The sequence below is a fragment of the Bombina bombina genome, chromosome 4, assembly GCF_027579735.1.
Source record: "Bombina bombina isolate aBomBom1 chromosome 4, aBomBom1.pri, whole genome shotgun sequence".
Lineage (NCBI taxonomy): Eukaryota > Metazoa > Chordata > Amphibia > Anura > Bombinatoridae > Bombina > Bombina bombina.
In genome coordinates, this window is record NC_069502.1 from 367,444,744 (window position 1) to 367,466,441 (window position 21,698).

Sequence of the window (21,698 nt, forward strand, 5' to 3'; positions counted from 1 at the left end):
TCTAGTGGTGAAAAACTGTTAAAATGCAATCTGAAAGAGGTGGGCTTCAAGGTCTAAGAAATTAGCATATGAACCTCCTAGGTTAAGCTTTCAACTAAGAATACCAAGAGAACAAAGCAAAATTGGTGATAAAAGTAAATTGGAAAATTGTTTAAAATTACATGCTCTATCTGAATCATGAAAGTTTATTTTGGCCTAGACTGTCCCTTTAAATTAAGAAGGAAAACATAAATTATGCTTACCAGATAATTTAATTTTCTTCTGTATAAGGAGAGTCCACGGCTCCCGCCCGTGTTTCTACAATGGGCGCCCCCTAAATTATGTTTTCTTCTATAAGATATGACGAGTCCACGGATTCATCCTTTACTTGTGGGATATTATCCTCCTGCTAACAGGAAGTGGCAAAGAGCACCACAGCAGAGCTGTCTATATAGCTCCTCCCTTAACTCCACCCCCCAGTCATTCTCTTTGCCTACTCTAAGTACTAGGAAGGGTAAAGTGAAAGAGGTGATAAAATGTTAGTTTTTATTTTCTTCAAGCAAGAGTTTTTTATTTTAAATGGTACCGGTGTGTACTATTTTCTCTCAGGCAGCAGATGGATGAAGACTTCTGCATGGAGGCTGATGATCTTGGCATTTGTCACTAAGATCCGGAGCAGTTCCCACAGGATGGCTGAGGAGTGCTTAAGAAACTTCAGTGTGAGGAACGTTTTTCATGCTATAAGCAGTAAGGTATGTTCAGTAATTTTTTTCTGGAGAAACTGTGTTATTTCAGAATTGGCTGACAGTATCCCCATGAGGGTAAGGGTAAGCAGTAATCTGAAAAGAAGAGAGGGTATTACTAAGCTTGCATATAGGAGTTAAGAAAAAATGGTTGACACTGAGTTTGAATGTTTGTGGGCAAACGTTTATTAACTGGGAGTGCTGATAACGTTTTTGGCAAGAAAATATTTATTCATCAAGAACGTTTTTGATGATTTAATGAGAGGGTACACTTGGCTTAAACGTTTTTGGGTTTAAGAACCCACATGGCTAGTTTGAGACCGCTCTGGTGCGGTTCATTTGGGCTGAGAGACATCGAGTGAGATGGGCGGGGCCTATATTCGCGCCTCAGTTGCGCAGTTGTATTTGCAAGGCAAGCGGCAAGCTCCAACTCCGGTGGGCCCTTGTGGAAGTATTGGGCCAAATCGAAGCTTTAACCCTGTTTTCCAGATCCCTAAGGGCAGGTAGGCGCCACAGCAGGGCTGTGGCGAGGTGCAGGGGGTGTTTTTTCCGGATTTAAAAGCTTATTAGCTATCCGGTTTTTACTGTAAGGGTTAAGTGTTCCTTTCCTTGTGAGGCAAACTTAGCTGCATAATTTGAATATTTATATAAAAAAATTGAAACGATTTGAATAGTTTGAATTAGTTTTGCAAAACGTGTATGCTTTTTTTCTCTTAAAGGCGCAGTACCGTTTTTTAAGATTGTTATTTTTTCACTAAATAAAGTGTTTTCAAGCCTGTTTGTGGTCATTACTAGCCTGTTTAACATGTCTGACATTGATGAAAGCCAATATTCAATGTGTTTGGAAGCCATTGTGGAACCCCCACTTAAAATGTGTCCCTCATGCACTGAAAGGGCAATAAATTGCAAAGAACATATTTTAGCTGATAAAAGTATGTTGCAGGATGATTCTCAGTCAGAAGGGAATCAGGTTATGCCATCTAATTCTCCCCAAGTGTCACAACCATTAACGCCCGCACAAGCGACGCCAAGTACTTCTAGTGCATCTAATTCTTTCACCCTGCAAGATATGGCCGCAGTTATGAATACTACCCTCACAGAGGTTTTATCTAAGCTGCCTGGGTTGCAGGGGAAGCGCAGTAGGTCTGGTGTGAGAGTAAATGCTGAGCCCTCTGACGCTTTATTAGCCATCTCCGATGTACCCTCACAATGTTCTGAGTTGGGGGTGAGGGAATTGCTGTCTGAGGGAGAGATTTCTGATTCAGGAAAGATATTCCCTTAGACAGACTCAGATATGACGGCTTTTAAATTTAAGATAGAACACTTCCGCTTGTTACTCAGGGAGGTGTTTGCGACTCTGGATGATTGTGACCCTATTGTAATTCCACCAGAGAAATTGTGTAAAATGGATAGATATCTAGAGGTTCCTACTTACACTAATGTTTTTCCAGTCCCTAAGAGGATTTCAGACATTGTTACAAAGGAGTTGAATAGACCAGGTATTCCCTTTTCTCCCCCTCCTACTTTTAAGAAAATGTTTCCCATATCAGACACCATTCGTGATTCGTGGCAGAAGGTCCCTAAGGTTGAGGGAGCTATTTCTACCCTAGCTAAGCGTACAACTATACCTATTGAGGACAGTTGTGCTTTCAAAGATCCTATGGATAAAAAATTAGAGGGTCTTCTAAAGAAAATATTTATTCATCAGGGTTTTCTTCTGCAACCTATATCGTGTATTGTTCCTGTAACTACTGCAGCTGCGTTTTGGTTCGAGGCTCTAGAGGAGGCTCTTCAGGTTGAGACACCATTAGATGATATTCTGGATAGAATTAGGGCTCTCAAGCTAGCAAATTCTTTCATTACAGATGCCGCTTTCAACTGGCTAAATTAGCGGCAAAGAATTCAGGTTTTGCCATTTTAGTGCGTAGAGCGTTATGGCTTAAGTCCTGGTCTGCTGATGTGTCATCAAAATCTAAGCTTTTAGCCATCCCTTTCAAGGGTAAGACCCTATTCGGGCCTGAACTGAAAGAGATCATTTCAGACATCACTGGAGGAAAAGGCCATGCCCTTCCTCAGGATAGGACAAATAAATTGAGGACCAAACAAAATAATTTTCGTTCCTTTCGAAACTTCAAAGGTGGTCCCTCTACCTCCTCCCCTGCTGCAAAGCAGGAGGGGAATTTTGCTCAATCCAAGTCAGTCTGGAGACCTAACCAGACTTGGAACAAAGTTAAACAGGCCAAGAAGCCCGCTGCTGCCACCAAGACAGCATGAAGGGGCAGCCCCCGATCCGGGACCGGATCTAGTAGGGGGCAGACTTTCTCTCTTTGCTCAGGCTTGGGAAAGAGACTTTCAGGACTCCATGGCTTCAGAAATCATGACCCAGGGGTATCTTCTAGACTTCAAAGATTCTCCTCCAAGGGGGAGATTTCATCTTTCTCGATTGTCTGTAAACCAGACAAAAAGAGAGGCGTTCTTACGCTGTGTAGAAGACCTTTATACCATGGGAGTAATCTGCCCAGTTCCAAAAACAGAACAGGGGCAGGGGTTTTACTCCAATCTGTTTGTGGTTCCGAAAAAAGAGGGAACCTTCAGACCAATTTTAGATCTCAAGATCCTAAACCAATTCCTCAGAGTTCCATCCTTCAAGATGGAGACCATTCGGACTATTTTACCAATGATCCAGGAGGGTCAATATATGGCCATTGTGGATTTAAAGGATGCGTATCTGCACATCCCTATCCACAAAGATTATCACCAGTTCCTCAGGTTCGCCTTTCTGGACAAGCATTACCAGTTTGTGGCTCTTCCCTTCGGGTTGGCCACAGCTCCCAGAATTTTCACAAAGGTGCTAGGGTCCCTTCTGGAGGTTCTAAGGCCGCGGGGCATAGCAGTGGCGCCTTATCTGGACGATATCTTAATTCAGGCGTCAACTTACCAACTAGCCAAATCTCACACAGACATCGTGTTGGCTTTTCTAAGATCTCACGGGTGGAGGTGAACGTAAAAAAGAGTTCACTTATCCCCCTCACAAGAGTTCCGTTCCTGGGAACTCTGATAGATTCGGTAGACATGAAAAAATTTCTGACGGAGGTCAGGAAATCAAAGATTTTAACCACCTGCCGAGCTCTTCGTTCCATTCCTCGGCCGTCCGTGGCTCAGTGTATGGAGGTAATTGGACTAATTTTAGCGGCAATGGACATAGTTCCGTTTGCTCGCTTGCATCTCAGACCACTGCAACTATGCATGCTCAATCAGTGGAGTGGGGATTATTCAAATTTATCTCCTCAGATATATCTGGATCAAGAGACCAGAGACTCTCTTCTTTGGTGGTTGTCACAGGATCATCTGTCCCAGGGAATGTGTTTCCGCAGGCCAGCATGGGTCATAGTGACGACGGACGCCAGCCTATTGGGCTGGGGTGCAGTCTGGAATTCCCTGAAATCACAGGGTGTGTGGACTCAGGAGGAGGCTCTCCTCCCGATATATATTCTAGAACTGAGAGCGATATTCAATGCGCTTCAGGTGTGGCCTCAGCTGGCTTTGGCCAGATTCATAAGATTCCAGTCGGACAATATCACGACTGTAGCATATATCAATTATCGGGGGGAACAAAGAGTTCTCTAGCGATGATAGAGGTTTCCAAAATAATTCGATGGGCAGAGTCTCACTCTTGCCATCTTTCAGCAATCTATATCCTAGGAGTGGAGAACTGGGAAGCGGATTTTCTAAGTCGTCAGACTTTTCATTCGGGGGAGTGGGAACTCCATCCGGAGGTGTTTGCACAATTGATTCATCAATGGGGCACACCAGAATTGGATCTGATGGCATATCGTCAGAATGCCAAACTTCCTTGTTACGGGTCCAGATCAAGGGATCCTCAAGCAGTACTGATAGATGCTCTAGCAGTACCTTGGTCATTCAACCTGGCTTATGTGTTTCCACCATTTCCTCTCCTTCCTCGTCTGATTGCCAGAATCAAACAGGAGAGATGTGATTTTGATAGCACCTGCGTGGCCACGCAGGACTTGGTATGCAGACCTGGTGGACACGTCATCTCTACCACCATGGACTCTGCCACTGAGACAGGACCTTCTCATTCAAGGTCCGTTCCAGTATCCAAATCTAGTTTCTCTGTGGCTGACTGCCTGGAGATTGAACGCTTGATTTTATCCAAGCGGGGATTCTCTGAGTCGGTCATAGATACCTTGATTCAGGCTCGAAAGCCTGTCACTAGGAAGATTTATCATAAGATATGGCGTAAATATCTTTATTGGTGCGAATACAAAGGCTACTCATGGAGTAAGATCAGGATTCCTAGGATTTTGTCCTTTCTCCAAGAAGGATTGGAGTAGGGGCTATCAGCTAGTTCCCTAAAGGGACAGATATCTGCTTTATCAATTGTATTACACAAGCGTCTGGCAGATGTTCCAGACGTTCAGTCGTTCTGTCAGGATTTAGTTAGAATCAAGCCTGTGTTTAAACCTGTTGCTCCGCCATGGAGTTTGAATTTAGTTCTTAAAGTTCTTCATGGGGTTCCGTTTGAACCTATGTATTCCATAGATATTAAGCTTCTATCTTGGAAATTTCTGTTTTTAGTTGCTATCTCTCCGGCTCGAAGAGTTTCTGAACTATCTGCATTGCAATGTGATTCGCCTTATCTTGTTTTCCATGCTAATAAGGTGGTTTTGCGTACCAAACCTGGATTCCTTCCTAAGTTTGTTACTAATAAGAATATTAATCAGGAAATTGTTGTTCCTTCTCTGTGTCCTAATCCTTCCTCTAAGAAGGAGCGTCTGTTGCCTAACTTGGACGTGGTTCGTGCTTTGAAGTTTTACTTGCAAGCGACCAAAGATTTCCGTCAAACATCTTCTCTGTTTGTTGTCTATTCTGGAAAACGTAGAGGTTAAAAAGCTACGGCTACCTCTCTTTCTTTTTGACTGAAGAGCATCATCCGTTTGGCATACGAGACTGCTGGACAGCAGCCTCCTGAAAGAATTACAGCTCACTCTACTAGAGCGGTGGCTTCCACATGGGCTTTTAAAAATGATGCTTTTGTTTAACAGATTTGTAAGTCTGTGACTTGGTCTTCGCTTCATACCTTTTCCAAATTTTACAAATTTGATACTTTTGCTTCTTCGGAGGCTATTTTTGGGAGAAAAGTTCTTCAAGCAGTGGTGCCTTCTGTTTAGCCATCTGTCTTGTCCCTTGTATCCCACAAGTAAAGGATGAATCAGTGGACTCGTCGTATCTTAAAGAAGAAAAGTAAATTTATGCTTACCTAATAAATTAATTTCTTCTATGATACGACGAGTCCACGGCCCGCCCTGTCAATTTAAGACAGATTTTTTTTTTGTTTGAAACTTCAGTCACCTCTGCACCTTTTAGTTTCTCCTTTTTCTGCCTGTACCTTCGGTCGAATGACTGGGGGGTGGAGTTAAGGGAGGAGCTATATAGACGGCTCTGCTGTGTTGCTCTTTGCCACTTCCTGTTAGCAGGAGGATAATATCCCACAGGTAAAGGATTAATCCGTGGACTCGTCGTATCATAGAAGAAATTAATTTATCAGGTAAGCATAAATTTACTTTTTCTTCTGGCACCTTTTATACCATAGTATTTCTCCTACTGTTCCTTGTTCCCTCACAGAATGACTGGGGGATAGGGGAAGTGGGAGGGATATTTAAGCCTTTGGCTGGGTTGTCTTTGCCTCCTCCTGTTGGCCAGGTTTAGTATTTCCCAACAGTAAGGAATGAAGGCGTGGACTCTCCTTATACAGAAGGAAATGAAATTATCTGGTAAGCATAATTTGTTTTTGGAAGTCAGCTCGGATAATGACCTATCTGCTCTTTTTAGAGTGTCATATTTCATCTTCTTTGTTTCATACTACAGGAAAATTGCTAAATATCTTTACATCTATGCTTTGTTCAGGTCTAGTCAGGATATTTCCAGTGTCGAAACCAATTTCTCTTTTGTTTCTTTGGAACATTCATTTGTTTTTGTTTTTTTTACAAGCTTTACAGGTTTCTGTTCTAGAACTTGTATACTTTGGACATTTAGCTTCTGTCTTGGAGGTTTTTGTTGCTTTAGCAATATCTTCTACCCGAAGACTTACTGAATTTTTTTCTCTTTCTTGCAAACTTTCTTGTCTTCTTTGATTTTTACCTAAAGTTATTTTCCTGGTGACATCAATCAGGAGATTGTAGTCTAGCTCCTTGTTCAAATCCAAAGAATTCATTTGATGGCCTCTTGCTTAATTTTTATATTGTAAGAATTCTACTTTTAAATTACAAATGTTTTTAGACAATACTTAAATTTATTTGTCCCTTAGTCCATGTAAAGGTCAGTGTTACATCCGTTTCTTTAGCTTTTTTGGCTAAATCTCATGGTTATCAAGGTTTTTTTGTAGGCCAGATAGTTTTTTCCAAAATGCATTATTGCTCATTTTTCTAGATCAGTTTCCTCCTCTTGGATTTTGAAGAATGAGGATTATATTGAATAAATTTGCAAGGCAGTAGCATACTTCTCCTAAATTCTACCACTTTGAGGTGTTTGGTAGGAAAGTCCTTCAGGCAGCAGTGTCCGATAATTAGATGCCGACCTTTAAAATGTTTTTTCTCGCTGAATTACTTGTGTTCTCCACAGCTTGGATATTACTTCCCAGAAGTAATGGCTCGTGGACTCTCACCACCTTATGAAAGTGAAAATGTATGCTTACCTGTTAACAACATCTCTTTCATGGTGGTGAGAGTCCATGAGACCCGCCATTTTTTTTTTTACATAATACATTTCTTTCTGGCTGCAGTTTTAGTTTGCACCTAATTTTCCATACTTTATTTCCTACCTTTCTACTTCTCCTTTCTTGACTATATATCAGGCTGGAATACCAAAGAGGTGGGAGGGATTAAGTCTGCTCTTAGGGGCCAGGAGTTGAATCTCAGGAGTAATGGCTCATGGATAAATTTTGTTTTCTTGCAAAATGAGCATTTAGAACTTCTCTGTGTAGCCACTGTCATCTGGGGGCTCCCATTGACTCCCACCCAGACGATCGGACCTATATACTGACAGGCATCACCGGGGCTTCCAGTATCGCGTGGTGACGTCATGCGCAATGACGTGATGTCACCGCACAACTTTATTTAAAAATTACAATGGACAATATAGAGAACGGGGGCATGCTGCTTAGATGCCTGTATCTCAGGCATCTAAGCAGCTACAGACACCCAAGATCCATCGTTGGAAAGGTAATCGCCTAGCCTTTCCAACTGTATAAGTCTTGGGGATCTGGGGAAGAAAATAAAAAAGTAAAAATATATATATTTTTAATAATAGTAAAAAACAAAAAAGCTTAAATCCAGCTTAGCACTCAAAGGGTTAAGTTGCATTATGTCATCTTTTGAGTATGGGCAAAACTGACTTTGTTTCTTTAGTATTCATTTAATAGTAAACCAGCTAATGGTACTCTAAAAGATTTGCAACATTAAGCTAGATATGCCTTCCTGTAGAGACATCAGCCCCCTTGTCTGGCTGTGACTGAAAGTAATGGATACTGCACAAATTAAGTTAAAAAAAAATTACTTCTATTAAAAAAAAATTCAAATTTCCTTGGTTACCGAGGCATTCTTCTTTTTTTTAAGAGATACCTAGGTAACCGTCTGGAGCACTACATGGCAGGAAATAGTGCTGCCATCTAGTGTTCTTGCAAATAGATAACGTTGTAAAATTGCTGCCCTATAGTGATCCTGAGCTTCTGTCCATGCTTTTTAACAAAATAAAGCAAGAGAATGAAGACATTTTGATAATAGAGGTAAATTAGAAAGTTGTTTATAATTGCATGCTCTATCTGAATCTTGAAAGATAAAAACCTGGGTTTTATATCTCTTTAAGTATAACCTACTGCTTAGTGCTTTTCTCTTACATTGGTGTGTCCGGTCCACGGCTTCATTCTTACTTGTGGGATATTCTCAATCCCTACAGGAAGTGGCAAAGAGAGCACACAGCAGAGCTGTCAATATAGCTCCCCTCAGGCTCCGCCCCCCCAGTCATTCTCTCTGCCGCGCTAACAAGTAGCATCTCCACGGGAGGGTAAAGAGTTTGTGGTGTTAAATTTGTAGTTTTTATTTCTTCTATCAAAAGTTTGTTATTTTAAAATAGTGCCGGCTTGTACTATTTACTCTGAAGCAGAAAGAGATGAAGATTTCTGCTGAGAGGAATATGATTTTAGCACCAGTAACTAAAATCCATTGCTGTTCCCACGCAGGACTGTTGAATACCGGAGAACTTCAGTTGGGGGGAACAGTTTGCAGGCTTAACTGCTTCAGGTATGATCAGTCATTTTTCTAACAAGACCCAGTAATGCTACAAGACTGTCAGAAATCCCCACAGGGGTAGGTAAGCCATTTTTCTCAGACTCTGTATAAAATGATGGCTTAAATTAAGGGCTTAATTTCTGGTTGTCACTATTGTGGGCTTAATCAATTGCTTTTTAGCATGATTTAAGAAGGATATGGTGTTTTGTGAAACTTATAAAACGCTTATGGTTTTTTTTTTTATTTGCCTGACACTGGATTAGACTCCTAATCTACCTCAAAGGCCCCAGCACTCTGTAATGAAGAGGGAGGGGGCCTCATTTTCGCGCCTCAATTGCGCAGTTGTTTTTGGCTAGACAGTTCATGCAGCTTCACGTGTGGAGTCCAGAGACCTCAGAGAGGCTTATTTCTTCAACAAATAATCCCTAAGGAAGGTAAAAGCCACAGTAGAGGCTGTGGCATCGTGCTGTAGTGTGTTTAACCGGTTAACTGCTGTTTTTAGCCATCAGTTCCTGAGGTTCGCCTTTCTGGACAAACATTATCAGTTCGTGGCTCTTCCCTTCGGATTGGCCACTGCTCCCAGAATTTTCACAAAGGTGCTAGGGTCCCTTCTAGCGGTACTAAGACCAAGGGGCATTGCAGTAGCACCTTACCTAGACGACATCCTAATACAAGCGTCGTCCTTTCACAGAGCAAAGGCTCATACGGACATTGTTCTGGCCTTTCTAAGGTCTCACGGGTGGAAGGTGAACGCAGAAAAAAGTTCTCGGTCCCCGTTCACAAGGGTTCCCTTCCTGGGAACAATTATAGACTCGGTAGAAATGAAAATTTTTCTGACGGAGGTCAGGAAGTCAAAACTTTCGAACACTTGTCAAGTTCTTCATGCCATTCCTCAGCCTTCTGTGGCTTAGTGCATGGAGGTAATAGGTCTAATGGTTGCGGCATTGGACGTGGTTCCTTTTGCTCGAATTCATCTAAGACCACTGCAACTCTGCATGCTCAAACAATGGAATGGGGATTATGCAGATTTGTCTCCCAAGATACAAATGAACCAGAAAACCAGAGACTCACTCCTCTGGTGGCTGTCTCAGGATCACCTGTCTCAGGGAATGAGTTTCTGCAGACCGGAGTGGATCATTGTCACGACCGACGCCAGCCTCGTGGGCTGGGGTGCGGTCTGGGACTCCCTGAAAGCTCAGGGTCTATGGTCTCGGGAAGAATCTCTTCTCCCAATAAACATTTTGGAATTGAGAGCGATATTCAATGCGCTCCTGGCTTGGCCCCAACTAGCGGAGGCCAAATTCATCAGATTTCAGTCGGACAACATCACGACTGTAGCGTACATCAATCATCAGGGAGGAACAAAGAGATCCCTGGCGATGAGGGAGGTATCCAAGATCATCAAATGGGCAGAGGATCACTCCTGCCATCTATCCGCAATTTACATCCCAGGAGTGGACATCTGGGAGGCGGATTATCTGAGTCGTCAGACTTTCCATCCGGGGGAGTGGGAACTCCACCCGGAGGTTTTCGCCTAGTTAACCCAACTATGGGGCTTCCCAGATCTGGATCTGATGGCGTCACGCCAGAACTCCAAGCTTCCACGTTATGGGTCCAGGTCCAGGGATCCCAAGGCGACATTGGTAGATGCCTTAGTGGCGCCTTGGTCGTTCAATCTAGCTTATGTCTTTCCACCGTTTCCTCTTCTCCCCCGGCTAGTAGCCAAAATCAAGCAGAAGGCTTCGGTAATCCTGATAGCTCCTGCGTGGCCACGCAGGACTTGGTATGCAGACCTGGTGGATATGTCATCGGCTCCACCATGGTAGCTACCTTTGAGACAGGACCTTCTAATCCAAGGTCCATTCAAGCATCCAAACCTGGTTTCTCTGCAACTGACTGCTTGGAGATTGAACGCTTAATTCTAGCTAAGCGTGGATTCTCTGAATCAGTTATAGATACTCTGATCCAGGCTAGAAAGCCTGTTACCAGGAAAATTTATCATAAGATATGGAGGAAATATCTTTGTTGGTGCGAATCCAAAGGTTACTCATGGAGTAAGGTTAGGATTCCAAGGTTGCTATCCTTTCTCCAAGAAGGATTGGAGAAAGGGTTGGCAGCTAGTTCTCTAAAGGGACAGATATCTGCTCTGTCCGTTCTGTTGCATAAGCGTCTGGCAGCCGTGCCAGATGTTCAGGCGTTTGTACAGGCCTTAGTCAGAATTAAGCCTGTCTACAGACCTGTGGCTCCTCCATGGAGTCTAAATTTAGTTCTTTCAGTTCTTCAAGGGGTTCCGTTTGAACCCCTACATTCCATAGATATTAAGTTACTATCTTGGAAAGTTTTGTTTTTAGTAACTAGTTTCTGAATTGTCTGCTTTGCAGTGTAATTCACCCTATCTGGTGTTCCATACAGATAAGGTGGTTTTGCGTACCAAACCTGGTTTCCTTCCAAAAGTGGTTTCTAATAAGAATATTAACCAGGAAATTATTGTTCCTTCTCTGTGCCCTAATCCAGTTTCTAAGAAGGAACGACTGTTACACAATCTTGATGTGGTTCGTGCTTTAAAATTCTATTTAAAGGCAACTAAAGATTTCAGACAAACATCATCCTTGTTTGTTGTCTATTCTGGTAAGAGGAGAGGTCAGAAAGCGACTGCTACCTCTCTTTCCTTCTGGCTGAAAAGCATCATCCGATTGGCATATGAGACTGCTGGACAGCAGCCTCCTGAACGAATTACAGCTCATTCCACTATAGCTGTGGCTTCCACATGGGCTTTCAAGAATAAGGCTTCTGTTGAACAGATCTGTAAGGCAGCGACTTGGTCTTCACTGCATACATTTGCTAAATTTTACAAATTCGATACTTTTGCTTCTTCGGAGGCTATTTTTGGGAGGTTTTGCAAGCAGTGGTGCCTTCCGTTTAGGTTACCTGACTGTTTCCCTCCCTTCATCCGTGTCCTTAAGCTTTGGTATTGGTTCCCACAAGTAAGGATGAAGCCTTGGACCGGACACACCAATGTAAGAATTTATGCTTACCTGATACATTTCTTTCTCTTACGGTGTGTCCGGTCCACGGCCCACCCTGGCAATTTAGTCAGGTTTAAATTTATTTTTGTAAACTACAGTCACCACTGCACCCTATGGTTCTCCTTTTTCTGATAACCGTCGGTCGAATGACTGGGGGCGCGGAGCCTGAGGGGAGCTATATGGACAGCTCTGCTGTGTGCTCTCTTTGCCACTTCCTGTATTGAGAATATCCCTCAATTAAGGATGAAGCCATGGACCGGACACACCGTAAGAGAAAGAAATTTATCAGGTAAGCATAAATTCTGTTTTTATTAAAATGGTGAAACAGACCATTTTATAAGCTTTGATTCAGATAGAGCTTTCAATTTTAAACAACTTAACAGTTTATTTCTATGATCTAATTCACTTTGTTCTCTTGGTATCCTTTTGTTGAAAAGCATACGTCGGTAAGAAGCACTTCTGGGAGCTAGCTGCTGATTGACTGACTCTTGTCTTTGGCTCACCCAGTGCGTTCTGCTAGCTTCCAGTAGCGCATTGCTGCTCCTTCAAATTTCGTAATAGAACTAAATCCAAAAAAGTATGCACGCTCACTTCAAAATTGGGGGTGCTTGAGGGAAAAGTAGCCAATAAGTAAAATAAACTCCGCACTTTTTCCGTAACATTTTCGGGGATAGACCTTCCTCAGAGGTGTGTGTAACAAGCGCACATCCATGTACCAGGGTGCAGTAACGTGTAAATATCAACAGAGGAAGGGGAAAAACCTCTGAAACGTCACATTTTTAAGTGGAACAGCAATTTAAATACAGAGAATGCAGTGTTTTTCTGTTGAGAGCTATCTGAATCATGAAATAAACATTTTGGGTTTCATGTCCTTTTAACTTAGATTATCTATCTCAGAAGGTGCCACGTGGTACATACAGATTTGTTTATTTCATTATGTTTATGTAAAGTAGGCTTTTTATACATTTGATGAAACTTGTTTTTTTCTGTGTTTTGTGCAGGATATTGATTGGGTACAAACAGAGAAACATGTTTTTGAGCAAGCTTCAAACCATCCGTTCCTTGTTGGACTGCACTCCTGTTTCCAGACAGAAAGCAGGTAACCTTTATCATTGACCATGTATGTATATTAGAGCATGCTATAAATAATGCATTTGTAATGTCTGGTTCTTCAGCTGTATTGTGTTTAGGTATTGGTCTGATAGTCCAGCGCATCTGATTTGGGCTTTAATTCAATATATTGTAGTACCTCTGATGAATGCTACTTAAAAGGGACATGGAAAATTATTTTTCCCGTAATATGTTTCCAGTGACTTGTTATATCAGCAGCAGAGTTTAAAACGTATGAGAAATTGTTTCTTTGGGTTTCATTTTGTATATGAAACAGCTGGTTTTGTTCTTTAACACCACAACCCATCACAATGGGTTGACCTTGCAGATCTCCTTATGTTATCACTTTCTCTACACACAAATGCTTCTCTGTTTGTATACCAAATCCCAATACTTAGAGAGAACAATTGTAAGTTAACATTTTATTACTTTTCTCACCTACCTCCCACTATGAGTGTAAATTCATCAGCTGGCTATGTTTACACAACTTATGTTTAGCCTATACTTAAGTATAAAAACTTTCAGTAAAAGTAAGTAAACCACAGACAAATTCAGCTATTTCAATTGCTGATATAAAGGTAAATGAGCTATTTGTAAAAAATGTAATACACCCCTGCAGGTAAAATGGATCATTGGGAAAAAAATTAAAGGGGAGACAATTTTAAGGTAAATGTCCCTTTAAGCGTGCATAGTAAATAAATAAATAAAAAAACAGCTTTTCTATATACTTTCATTGTTTGGTGTGCCCCATTTTGTATAATTGAATTATTAAATGTGTGGCATTCCAACCCCCATAAAAACTGGAAGTGCATATTGCCTAAACCTGCTATATTTTACCCAGGTAATAGCTCATTTATATATTTTTCCCCTAACTGGCTTCAGCAGTGGAGAAAATGGTATTACAGGGACTGAAAAACAATGTTTCTTTCATGTAATTAGCAAGAGTCCATGAGCTAGTGACGTATGGGATATACATTCCTACCAGGAGGGGCAAAGTTTCCCAAACCTCAAAATGCCTATAAATACACCCCTCACCACACCCACAAATCAGTTTTACAAACTTTGCCTCCCATGGAGGTGGTGAAGTAAGTTTGTGCTAGATTCTACGTTGATATGCGCTTCGCAGCAGGCTGGAGCCCGGTTTTCCTCTGTGTGCAGTGAATGTCAGAGGGATGTGAGGAGAGTATTGCCTATTTGAATTCAATGGTCTCCTTCTACGGGATCTTTTTCATAGGTTCTCTGTTATCGGTCGTAGAGATTCATCTCTTACCTCCCTTTTCAGATCGACGATATACTCTTATATACCATTACCTCTACTGATTCTCGTTTCAGTACTGGTTTGGCTTTCTACTACATGTAGATGAGTGTCCTGGGGTAAGTAAATCTTATTTTTTGTGACACTCTAAGCTATGGTTGGGCACTTTTATGTTAAAGTTCTAAACATTTGTGTTTAAACATTTATTTGCCTTGATTCAGGATGATCAATATTCCTTATTTCAGACAGACAGTTTCATTATTTGGGATAATGCATATGAATTATCAATTTTTTTCTTACCTTTAAATTGACTTTTTTCTCTGTGGGCTGTTAGGCGTGCGGGGGCTGAAAATGCTTCATTTTATTGCGTCATTCTTGGAGCGGACTTTTTTGGAGCAAAAAATTTCTGTGTCATACTTGTCGCCGGAAGTTGTTCGTGATTGCGTAATTTTTTTGACGTTTTGCGCCAAAATTGTCGGCGTCACCGGATGTGGCGTCATTCTTGGCGTCAAAAGCATTTAGGCGCCAATAATGTGGGCGTCTTTTTTTGGCGCTAAAAAAATGTGGGCGTCATTTTTGTCTCCACCTTTTTTTCTCATTTTTCTTTTGCTTCTGGTTACTAGAGGCTTGTTCATTGGCATTTTTTCCCAATCCTGAAACTGTCATTTAAGGAATTTGATAGATTTTGCTTTATATGTTGTTTTTTCTCTTACATATTGCAAGATGTCTCAGATTGACCCTGGATCAGAAGCTACTTCTGGAAAAACGCTGCCTGATGCTGGTCCTACCAAAGTTAAGTGCATTTGTTGTAAACTTGTGGTATCTGTTCCTCCGGCTGTAGTTTGTGATGAATGTCATGATAAACTTGCTAATGCAGATAAAATTTCCATTAGTAATATTCCATTACCTGTTGCTGTTCCATCAACATCTAATACTCAGGATGTTCCTGTTAATATAAGAGATTTTGTTTCTAAATCTATTAGGAAGGCTATGTCTGTTATTCCTCCTTCCAGTAAGCGTAAAAGGTCTTTTAAAACTTCTCATTTCTCAGATGAATTTTTAAATGAACATCATCATTCTGATTTGTCTGTTTCTGATGAGGATTTTTCTGGTTCAGAGGATTCTGTCTCAGATATTGACACTGATAAGTCTTCATATTTATTTAAAATGGAATTTATTCGTTCTTTACTTAAAGAAGTTTTAATCGCTTTAGAAATCAAGGATTCTAGTCCTCTTGATACTAAATCTAATAAGCGTTTAAATTCGTTTTTTAAACCTCCTGTAGTTATTCCGGAAGTTTTTCCTGTCCCTGATGCTATTTCTGAAGTAATTTCTAGGGAATGGAATAATCTGGGTAATTCTTTTACTCCTTCTAAAAGATTTAAGAAATTGTATCCTGTGCCATCTGACAGATTAGAGTTTTGGGACAAAATCCCTAAAGTTGATGGGGCTATCTCTACTCTTGCTAAGCGTACTACTATTCCTACGGCAGATAGTACTTCCTTTAAGGATCCTTTAGATGGGAAGATTGATTCCTTTCTAATGAAAGCTTATTTATGTTCAGGTAATCTTCTTAGGCCTGCTATTTCTTTGGCTGATGTTGCTGCAGCTTCCACTTTTTGGTTGGAGGCTTTGGCGCAACAAGTGTCAGATCATAATACTCATAGCATTGTTAAACTTCTTCAACATGCTAATAACTTTATTTGTGATGCCATTTTTGATATCATCAGAGTTGATGTCAGGTATATGTCTTTAGCTATTCTAGCTAGAAGAGATTTATGGCTTAAAACTTGGAATGCTGATATGTCTTCTAAATCAACTTTACTTTCCCTTTCTTTCCAAGGTAATAAATTGTTTGGTTCTCAGTTGGATTCTATTATTTCAACTGTTACTGGGGGGAAAAGAACTTTTTTACCTCAGGATAAAAAGTCTAAAGGTAAATATAGGGCTGCTAATCGTTTTCGTTCCTTTCGTCAGAATAAGGAACAGAAGCCTGATCCTTCCCCTAAAGGAACGGTTTCTGTTTGGAAACCGTCTCCAGTCTGGAATAAATCCAAGCCTTTTAGAAAGCCAAAGTCGGCTCCCAAGTCCACATGAAGGTGCGGCCCTCATTCCAGCCCAGCTGGTAGGGGGCAGATTACGATTTTTCAAAGAAATTTGGATCACATAGATTCACAGTCTTTGGATTCAAAACATTGTTTCACAAGGGTACAGAATAGGTTTCAAGGTAAGGCCACCTGCAAGAAGATTTTTTCTTTCTCGCATTCCAATAAATCCAGTGAAGGCTCAGGCATTTCTGAAATGTGTTTCAGATCTAGAGTAGGCTGGAGTAATTGTGCCAGTTCCAGTTCTGGAACAGGGGCTGGGGTTTTACTCAAATCTATTCATTGTACCAAAGAAGGAGAATTCCTTCAGACCAGTTCTGGATTTAAAAATATTGAATCGTTATGTAAGGATACCAACATTCAAAATGGTAACTATAAGGACTATTCTGCCTTTTGTTCAGCAAGGGCATTATATGTCCACAATAGATTTGCAGGACGCATATCTGCATATTCCGATTCATCCAGATCATTTTCAGTTTCTGAGATTCTCTTTTCTAGACAAGCATTACCAATTTGTGGCTTTGCCGTTCGGCCTAGCAACGGCTCCAAGGATTTTTTCAAAAGTTCTCGGTGCCCTTCTATCTGTAATCAGAGAACAGGGTATTGTGTTATTTCCTTATTTGGACGATATCTTGGTACTTGCTCAGTCTTCACATTTAGCAGAATCTCATACGAATCGACTTGTGTCGTTTCTTCAAGAACATGGTTGGAGGATCAATTTACCAAAGAGTTCATTGATTCCTCAGACAAGGGTAACCTTTTTAGGTTTCCAAACAGATTCAGTGTCCATGACTTTGTCTCTGACGGACAAGAAACGTCTGAAGTTGATTTCAGCCTGTTGAAACCTTCGGTTTCAATCATTCCCTTCGGTAGACTTATGCATGGAAATTCTAGGTGTTATGACTGCTGCATCGGACGCGATCCCCTTTGCTCGTTTTCACATGCGACCTCTTCAGCTCTGTATGCTAAACCAGTGGTGCAGGGATTATACAAAGATATCACAGTTAATATCTTTAAATCAGATTGTACGACACTCTCTGACGTGGTGGACAGATCACCATCGTTTAATTCAAGGGGCTTCTTTTGTTCTTCCAACCTGGACTGTGATCTCAACAGATGCGAGTCTGACAGGTTGGGGAGCGGTATGGGGGTCTCTGACAGCGCAGGGGGTTTGGGAATCTCAGGAGGCGAGATTACCAATCAACATTTTGGAACTCCGTGCGATTTTCAGAGCTCTTCAGTCGTGGCCTCTTCTGAAGAGAGAATCGTTCATTTGTTTTCAGACGGACAATGTCACAACCGTGGCATATATCAGTCATCAAGGGGGGACTCAGTCCTCTGGCTATGAAAGAAGTATCTCGAATACTTGTATGGGCGGAATCCAGCTCCTGTCTAATTTCTGCGGTTCACATCCCAGGTATAGACAATTGGGAAGCGGAATATCTCAGTCGCCAGACGTTGCATCCGGGCGAATGGTCTCTTCATCCAGAGGTATTTCTTCAGATTGTTCAAATCTGGGGTCTTCCAGAAATAGATCTGATGGCTTCTCATCTAAACAAGAAACTTCCCAGGTATCTGCCCAGATCCAGGGATCCTCAGGCGGAGGCAGTGGATGCGTTGTCACTTCCTTGGAAGTATCATCCTGCCTATATTTTTCCGCCTCTAGTTCTTCTTCCAAGAGTGATTTCCAAGATTCTAAAGGAGCGTTCGTTTGTTCTGCTGGTGGCTCCAGCATGGCCTCACAGGTTTTGGTATGCGGATCTCGTTCGGATGGCAAGTTGCCAACCTTGGACACTTTCGTTAAGGCCAGACCTTCTATCTCAAGGCCCATTTTTCCATCAGGATCTCAAATCATTAAATTTGAAGGTATGGAGATTGAACGCTTGATTCTTAGTCATAGAGGTTTCTCTGACTCCGTAATTAATACTATGTTACAGGCTCGTAAATCTGTGTCTAGGAAGATATATTATCGAGTCTGGAAGACTTACATTTCTTGGTGTTCTTCTCATCATTTTTCCTGGCATTCTTTTAAAATTCCTAGAATTTTACAGTTTCTTCAGGATGGTCTGGATAAAGGTTTGTCTGCAAGTTCCTTGAAAGGACAAATTTCTGCTCTTTCTGTGCTGTTTCACAGAAAGATTGCTAATCTTCCTGATATTCATTGTTTTGTACAGGCTTTGGTTCGTATTAAACCTGTCATTAAGTCAATTTCTCCTCCTTGGATTTTGAATTTGGTTCTGGGAGCTCTACAAGCTCCTCCTTTTGAACCTATGCATTCTCTGGATATTAAATTACTTTCTTGGAAAGTTTTGTTTCTTTTGGCCATCTCTTCTGCTAGAAGAGTTTCTGAGTTATCTGCTCTTTCTTGTGAATCTCCTTTTCTGATTTTTCATCAGGATAAGGCGGTGTTGCGGACTTCATTTAAATTTTTACCTAAGGTTGTGAATTCTAACAACATTAGTAGAGAGATTGTGGTTCCTTCATTGTGTCCTAATCCTAAGAATTCTAAGGAAAGATTGTTACATTCTTTGGATGTAGTAAGAGCTTGAAGCTACTAAAGATTTCCAAAAGACTTCTAGTCTATTTGTTATCTTTTCTGGTTCTAGGAAAGGTCAGAAGGCCTCTGCCATTTCTTTGGCGTCTTGGTTAAAGTCTTTGATTCATCATGCTTATGTTGAGTCGGGTAGATCTCCGCCTCAAAGGATTACAGCTCATTCGACTAGGTCAGTTTCTACTTCCTGGGCATTTAGGAATGAAGCTTCGGTTGATCAGATTTGCAAAGCAGCAACTTGGTCTTCTTTGCATACTTTTACTAAATTCTACCATTTTGATGTGTTTTCTTCTTCTGAAGCATTCTTTGGTAGAAAATTTCAGGGGGTTTTTTCATTATAAGATTTAAACTTTTTTTGGGGTGTCCATTATTTTTCAGCGGAATTGGCTGTGTTTATTTTATCCCTCCCTCTCTAGTGACTCTTGAGTGGAAGTTCCACATCTTGGGTATTTATTATCCCATATGTCACTAGCTCATGGACTCTTGCTAATTACATGAAAGAAAACATAATTTATGTAAGAACTTACCTGATAAATTCATTTCTTTCATATTAGCAAGAGTCCATGAGACCCACCCTTTTTTTGTGGTGATCATGATTTTTTTTGTATAAAACACAACTATTCCAATTCCTTATTTTTTATGCTTTCGCACTTTTTTTCTTATCACCCCACTTCTTGGCTATTCGTTAAACTGATTTGTGGGTGTGGTGAGGGGTGTATTTATAGGCATTTTGAGGTTTGGGAAACTTTGCCCCTCCTGGTAGGAATGTATATCCCATACGTCACTAGCTCATGGACTCTTGCTAATATGAAAGAAATGAATTTATCAGGTAAGTTCTTACATAAATTATGTTTTTTTTTTGTTTTTGTTTTTAATAACAAAATGTCAGTTTAAATACCTTTAAAACAAGAATGGCCAATTGGCGGCACTCTGCACTAGTTTTCTTCTATAAGGTATGACAAGTACACGGATTCATCCTTTACTTGTGGGATATTATGCTCCTCCTAACAGGAAGTGGCAAAGAGCACCACAGCAGAGCTGTCTATATAGCTCCTCCCTTAGCTCCACCCCCCAGTCATTCTCTTTACCTACTCTAAGTACTAGGAAGGGTAAAGTGAAAGAGGTGATAAAATATTATGGCTAGATTTAGAGTTTTGTCGGTAAAGACCCGCGTAGCTAACGCAGCTTTTTTTCCAAACGCACCCTTAAGACAACGCTGGTATTTAGAGTTGTCTGAAGGGCTGCGTTAGGCTCCAAAAAGGGTGCGTTGAGCCGAATGTACCGCCATTTCAACCCTCAATACCAGCATTGCTTACTGTAGCGGTAAGCTGGCAAAACGTGCTCGTGCACGATTCCCCCATAGGAAACAATGGGGCAGTTTGGGATGAAAAAACACCTAACACCTGCAAAAAAGCAGTGTTAAGCTCCCAACGCAGCCCCATTGTTTCCTATGGGGAAACACTTTCTAAGTCTGCACCTAACACCCTAACATGAACCCCGAGTCTAAATACCCCTAACCTTACACTCATTAACCCCTAATCTGCCGCCCCCGCTATCGCTGACACCTGCATTATACTATTAACCCCTAATCTGCCGCTTCGGACAACGCCGCAACCTACATTATACCTATGTACCCCTAATCTGCTGCCCCTAACATCGCCGACCCCTATATTATATTTATTAATCCCTAATCTGCCCCCCCCCACGTCGCCGCTACCTTACCTACACTTATTAACCCCTAATCTGCCGACCGCACCTCGCCGCTACTCTAATGTATTAACCCCCTAAAGCTAAGTCTAACCCTAACACCCCCCTAAATTAAATATAATTTTAATCTAACGAAATAAATTAACTCTTATTAACTAAAGTCTTCCTATTTAAAACTAAATACTTACCTGTAAAATAAACCCTAATATAGCTACACTATAACAAATAATTATATTGTAGCTATTTTAGGATTTATATTTATTTTACAGGCAACTTTGTATTTATTTTAACTAGGTACAATAGCTATTAAATAGTTATTAACTATTTAATAGCTACCTAGTTAAAATAATTACAAAATTACCTGTAAAATAAATCCTAACCTAAGTTACAATTATACCTAACACTACACTATCATTAAATTAATTAAATAAATTACCTACAATTACCTACAATTAAATAAACTAAATTACAAAAAAACAACAATAAATTACAAAAAATAAAAAAAGATTACAGGAATATTAGGCTAATTACACCTACTCTAAGCCCCCTAATAAAATAAAAAAGCCCCCCAAAATAATAAAGGTCCCTACCCTATTCTAAATTAAAAAGTAACCAGCTCTTTTACCAGCCCTTAAAAGGGCTTTTTGCGGGGCATGCCCCTAAGTAATCAGCTCTTTTGCCTATAAAAAAAATACAAACCCCCCAACATTAAAACCCACCACCCACATACCCCTACTCTAACCCAAACCCCCCAACATTAAAACCCACCACCCACATACCCCTACTCTAACCCAAACCCCCCTTAAATAAACCTAACACTACCCCCTGAAAATCTCCCTACCTTGAGTCGTGTTCACCCAGCCGGGCACCGATGGACCAAAAGAGGTCATCCAGAGCGGCAGAAGTCTTCATCCTA

The 21,698-nt window shown here is 41.0% G+C and overlaps 1 protein-coding gene across 1 annotated transcript in view; it reads left to right on the top strand.

Moving 5' to 3' along the window:
• Nucleotides 1–21,698, top strand: part of PRKCI (protein kinase C iota) — a 555,904-nt gene that overhangs the window by 445,568 nt on the left and 88,638 nt on the right. Inside the window, exon 10 of the mRNA XM_053710130.1 lies at nt 13,056–13,153. Within this exon, the coding sequence (XP_053566105.1) occupies nt 13,056–13,153 (98 nt within the window). The remainder of the gene's footprint in view (nt 1–13,055; nt 13,154–21,698) is intronic.